This window comes from Trichosurus vulpecula, chromosome 1, assembly GCF_011100635.1.
Source record: "Trichosurus vulpecula isolate mTriVul1 chromosome 1, mTriVul1.pri, whole genome shotgun sequence".
NCBI lineage: Eukaryota > Metazoa > Chordata > Mammalia > Diprotodontia > Phalangeridae > Trichosurus > Trichosurus vulpecula.
In genome coordinates this window covers 384,337,708-384,343,528 of record NC_050573.1, presented here as the reverse complement: position 1 = coordinate 384,343,528, position 5,821 = coordinate 384,337,708, and the positions used below count along the sequence as shown (strand labels likewise).

Genomic DNA, 5,821 nt, shown 5'->3' with positions numbered 1-5,821 from the left:
CTTGAATGTATTCTCCTTGCTGGTTTCATCTTGTCATTGGCAATTTGAAGTAGCATGACACATTTATTACCAAATGTAAATTTTCTTTTATGGGTTCTTCCCTTTAAAAAAAAAAAGTTCAATCCTTTTGTACCATAGTTATTTTTAGTGTACGATAGTGGTGCTATACCTTTCTTCACTGAAAAGGGATTTTTTTTTAGAGTGAGGTCAACTGATTTTTAAGACCATTTAACTACATTTTTGAATGATAGTGTTTTTGCATAGTTGTGAGAAAGTTATTATCCACCCTTGTTTATACCTTTCTTAGCTAGTATTCAGTAAAATCCCCAAACTAAATAAAAAGTGTACTTAATTTGCCAAGCACCCACTGGAAGTTTTTTTGTGGCTGAAAAGTGTTCTTACAGTAAAATTAAGCTGGTAATATTGAGAGGAATTGGTGCATTATTTTTAAAAGCAAAAAAAAAGTGATTTCAAAACTTTTAAGGGTTCATTTTAGAAGAAAATAACTTTGAACGTAGAAATTGTTATTGTGTGACTGCCATAAGTTATTTTATAAAAGAGTTTGACAAATGCTCTTTAGTACATGCCAGTATGCAGAACATACATGCCTGGAATATTTTGATAGAATAGACTAAAACCAGCTACTGCTGCTTTTGCTATTTTAGGATTACCCAAAAAAAGCATAAGACTTACATAATTCCTAGATGTTTTCTAATATTTTCACACTAATTTAGATAGAGTGCATTTTTAAAGCTCCTTTTTTGTTTTATTAACTCCTATTTGCTACATGATCAGGATTTCATTGTCTTTACATGAACTTTAACATTTTATTCTGGAAGCTTCCATTTTACAACTAGAAAGTCCAATGCATTTCATGGGGGAGGGAGCAATTTTGAGATTCCATCAAGGTGCTATACGTATAGCCTCATCCTTTCACAAGGTTGAGGAACCTAGACCACCACTTAAGAGAGAATTAGCAATGAAGACCTACAAAAGTTGACCAAACTTTTAAAACACAGAACTTTTCTTTCCTTTTGTAGATGTCATTGTAATAAAGTTGGTCTAGAAATTTTACTTTTACCATCTAAAGGGATTTTTTTTATTAAAACTATAATAGCTTGCACTTTTATATATTGTTTTACATTGTGTTTTGCATACATTTTCTTGTTCCTTCTCATAACCCAATCAGGTAAGTAATGCACATATTCTCATTTTACACAGCTAGTAAAGAGTTGGAAATTGAAACCTCCTAACTGTTTCTACTAACTTTTTTAACTCCTAACTTTCCAACTACTTTTTTTAAATCCTACCCCCCAAGAAAAAAAGTATTATTTCATCAATAATGATTTAAAGTAACTCTGTACTATGAAGCACTTAGGGAGGGAGGGAAGAATTATTGAAAGCCTAAACAAGGAGAGGGAAACATGACAAGCAGTTGTTTCATCATTATTATTGTACCAACTGATTATTCAGTTGCTGTAAGGAATAGTATACAAAGTATGAAAAGGTTGAGAAGAACTTATGAAATACAATTTCTGACTGCTCTGACTTTTTGCTTAAGACTCTCCCTTGTAAACCATTAATGTTTACTTGTTCTTCACTTATGAGACCAGGACCTGCATGATAATGCAAGGAAGAATCCAAATAGAACAGGCGATTATAAAAAGGAGTATTTTAGTTCCTTAAGTTTTGCATGTAGGTGTGCCAAATTTATGTCAATGGTAATGTTTGACTTTATGGTTTAAACCCTTCCTTAAACCATTAATGTATCTCATAAAGAACTGGGATACTTTGTAATCTGATGCCTAAAATAAGGAAGATAAAAATAAGCAATTTTTCCTTTTTGCTCTCAATTAATGCCAGTCTTTAAAATTAAAAGAAAGCATTTGCTTTGTGACATGCATTATTCCATGGTAAATCTTAAAGTATATGACATTTCAGATGTTTATAATTCGTTAAGATTTTTTTAAGTTCACTCTTTACAATATCCTTGTGCTGTGGTGCAAATGTTTAGCTCCCAGAAATGTTAAATTACTTGCCCGTGGTCACACAACTCATGTAGCAGCCAAAATTTGAACCCATTTGAAACTGACTCCCAAGTCCAATGCCCTTCCCACTGTACCATATTTACCTGTCAATTTGTAGCTGCATTAAACAATTTAATTCCAGTCAAAACTAAGAAATTCCTATGAAGACAATTTGTTGAGGAGTAAGAAGCTTGTTAAAAATGTAAAGAAGAGAGGGGAGGAGGTGGCTGCGCTGGCGGGACCGGAAAGCCGAGAGAGCCGGAGGCGAGTCCGGCTCCGAGCATGTCCGGGCCCTGGGCCAAACAGTATGGCTTACTATGCTAAGTTATATATAGAAATTCAGGGACCATCAGACCTTCCACCTCTACAACAAGCTCCTTGTGACAATTAACGTCCATCTATAAATTGATCTTCTTGGCGCTTGTTCTGGGTTGAAGCTCGTGGATAATGGAAACATTCCCCTGGCAATGTCTCTGGGGCGACTCCTTCGACGAGCCTCCTCAAAAGCCTCTGACCTCCTGACCCTCAACCCCAGTGGCAGCAGTGGCCCTCCCTCCACACTGGATGGGGAGATCATCTACTCGAAGAACAATGTCTGTGTCCACCCCCTGCAGGTTCTGCAGGGCCTTGGGGAGCATCACCCAGGTTATTTGTGCTTGTACATGGAAAAGGATGAACTTCTGGGGACCACGCTCATCCTCGCTTGGGTCCCTAACTCCAGGATCCAGAGGCAAGATGAAGAGGCCCTGCGCTACATTACCCCTGAAAGCTCCCCTGTGCGCAAGGCTCCCAGCAAACGAAGCCGTCGTGTTCAGGGCTCTGGAGAGCCTCATCATCCCTCCCCCAAGGAACAAAAATACCCTCTGACCCCTAAGGATGAGGACATCTTAGTGGTGGCCCAGAGTTTCCAAGATACCGTCCACATAAGCTCCTCATTAGAAGATGGGGAAAAGCTATCCCAAGGCTTGGGGACAGATAGTCCTATCCAAGCTACCCAGCCTGTCCATAGTGACTCAGGAATCTTATCTACTATCAGTTCTCAGGATGAGCCAAATAGGTCTGAATTGTCAGTGGATGGTACAGAGGAGGGACCGGAGTTGAGGCCAGAGCCCGGAGAAGAGGAAGGCTCCTTAGAGCTCTCTGCTGATGATGTGAGCAGGGACAGTACTTTTGATTCTGATTCTGTTGCCTTTTCTTCACCCTTCTGCCTCTCACCAATAAGTGAAGCCCTTGCAGAGAGCAGCAGTTCTGTTTTTCTGGATGATGAAAATAGAGAGACATGTGACAATCACATGACATGTTCCACCAGCTCCACCTCCAGCCTTGACACCAACCTCCAGTTCCCTGAGAACAGCGGCCAACTGCAGATCTCCAAATGGGATGAGCAGCAAAAGGTGTTTGCCCTGAAACAGATCTATGGGGTGTTTCGGGTTGACTTGGGACAGATGAGGTCTCTCCGCCTTTTCTTTAGTGATGAGGCCTGTACCAGTGGGCAGCTGGTTGTTGCTAGCCGAGAAAGTCAGTACAAGATCTTCCATTTTCACCACGGTGGCCTGGATAAACTGTCAGAAGTTTTTCAGCAATGGAAACACTGTGCTGAGACTCATCTCAAAGACCAGGTCTCCAATGAAAAGACTTGTATGCAGTTCTCCATCCGATGTCCCAAGCTTCCTTCTTCAGAGACCCACCCAGAGGAAAATATGTACAAAAAGCTGGATGTCTCCACCTGGCTTAACCACTTGAATGAGTCTGGGCAGGTGGAAGAGGAATATAAGCTACGTAAGGCCATTTTCTTCGGCGGCATTGATGTGTCGATCCGGGGCGAGGTCTGGCCCTTCCTGCTGCGCTATTACAGCCATGAGTCCACATCAGAGGAACGAGAGGCACTGAGGGCGCAGAAGAGGAGGGAATACTCAGAGATCCAGCAGAAAAGGCTTTCAATGACTCCAGAAGAACAGAGAGAATTCTGGCGCCACGTGCAGTTCACTGTTGACAAAGATGTGGTTCGAACAGACTGGAGCAATCAGTTCTTCCGAGGAGAGGACAACCCAAATGTGGAGAGCATGAGGAGAATTTTGCTGAACTATGCGGTATACAATCCAACCATTGGATACTCCCAGGGCATGTCAGACCTGGTGGCTCCCATCCTGGCTGAGGTTCTAGATGAATCCGATACCTTCTGGTGCTTTGTAGGTTTGATGCAGAACACGATCTTTGTCAGTTCTCCCCAAGATGAGGATATGGAGAAACAGCTGCTATACCTTCGTGAGCTGCTTCGCCTGACCCACCTACATTTTTACCAGCACCTTGTTTCTTTGGGGGAGGATGGCCTACAGATGCTTTTCTGCTACCGCTGGATCCTTCTGTGTTTTAAGCGAGAGTTTCCGGATGCAGAGGCACTGCGCATGTGGGAAGCATGCTGGGCCCATTACCAGACAGACTACTTCCATCTCTTCATCTGTGTGGCCATTGTGGTGATCTATGGTGATGATGTCATTGAACAACAGCTGGCCACTGACCAGATGCTTCTGCACTTTGGAAACCTGGCCATGCACATGAACGGGGAACTTGTACTCAGGAAGGCGAGGAGTTTGCTGTATCAGTTCCGCCTTTTGCCCCGGATCCCATGTAGTCTACATGACCTCTGTAAACTCTGTGGGACAGGCATGTGGGATAGGCTGTGGAATGTACTGGGCACCATCCTGAATCTGAGAGTTGTCTATATGGTGGGACAGTGGAGGCACCTTCTCCAAAATCTGCCATCGAAGGCAAGAAGGGCCCAAAGACACGAGAGGTCTTCAACTTCCGCAAATAGGGCCAGTTTCTAGAGCTGGAGAGGGGTTGGAGGGAATGTTTCCAGGGGAACTGTCTAAAAAGGGCATCAGGATTAGACAGGGGTATAGGGTAGAAGAAAAGAAGAAGCAGTGTTTACCAAAAATACAGTTGAAAAAAATGGTGAACAAACTTTTCTTTTTTAGTGGCAGCATCAGAAACCAGGAGAAACAGAATGAAGATATGACCACTAACCCAAAGAAAATTCATCTCTGCGACAGAATGACATAGTGGGGTCTCACTCCTAGGTTAGCAGAAGAACCTTTCTTATTGCCTATTTGAACTAAGGAGTAATTTTCCAGGATAATCTATTTCCATTTCCATCACTGGCCCAGAGTCATTAACAACTAAACTTCAAACACAGGAAAATAGATATGTAAGGAAGGCCAACCAAGCTCAGCTTTCTATGTTGGAAAGCATATGGGTTAAGAGTAGTCCTCAGGTGAAATCTTGAAGATAAGTCCTCAAGCGCTCTCTCTCTCTCTCTCTCTCTCTCTCTCTCTCTCTCTCTCTCTCTCTCTCTCTCTCTCTCTCTCTCTCTCACACGCATATACAATCATCATGCACAAATTTTCCCTCTTGAAACCAAAACCTACTGCCTAAGTGACTTCCAGCCTGAGCCATAAAGTTGTCACTAAAAATAGCCCAGTTGATTTGGGGATACTGGGACAGGGTAGGATAGGATTTGGGGAGTTTGTGGCTTTTCACAATGATACTACGAGCTTTTTATACTCCCTCACATGTGAAAGAAACTGCCTCCTCTTGAACCTAAGCAATAGGCTTTTGGAGAATGTATGATTCATCTCCCTTGGCTTCTTTCTGGGAGCTAACAGGTTTTCTACATAAGGGTTTTCTGCCAGGTTCATTGCTTAGCCCTACCACATACAGTAGCCAAATGGTGTTTGAATGGGTAAGAGGATTTTGTGTGTGTGTCTATATATTTGAGTCATCAAAAAAAGGTG

The 5,821-nt window shown here is 42.2% G+C and overlaps 1 protein-coding gene across 1 annotated transcript; it reads left to right on the top strand.

Annotated features, from left to right (window-relative positions):
* The first annotated feature begins 2,324 nt into the window (after nt 1–2,324).
* On the top strand, nt 2,325–4,919 carry LOC118828579 (TBC1 domain family member 16-like). The gene is given in 2 exon segments (XM_036735290.1): nt 2,325–4,700; nt 4,703–4,919. Coding segments are annotated over 2 exon segments (2,346 nt in total). The 5' UTR covers nt 2,325–2,494; the 3' UTR covers nt 4,843–4,919.
* The last annotated feature ends 902 nt before the right edge of the window (nt 4,920–5,821 follow it).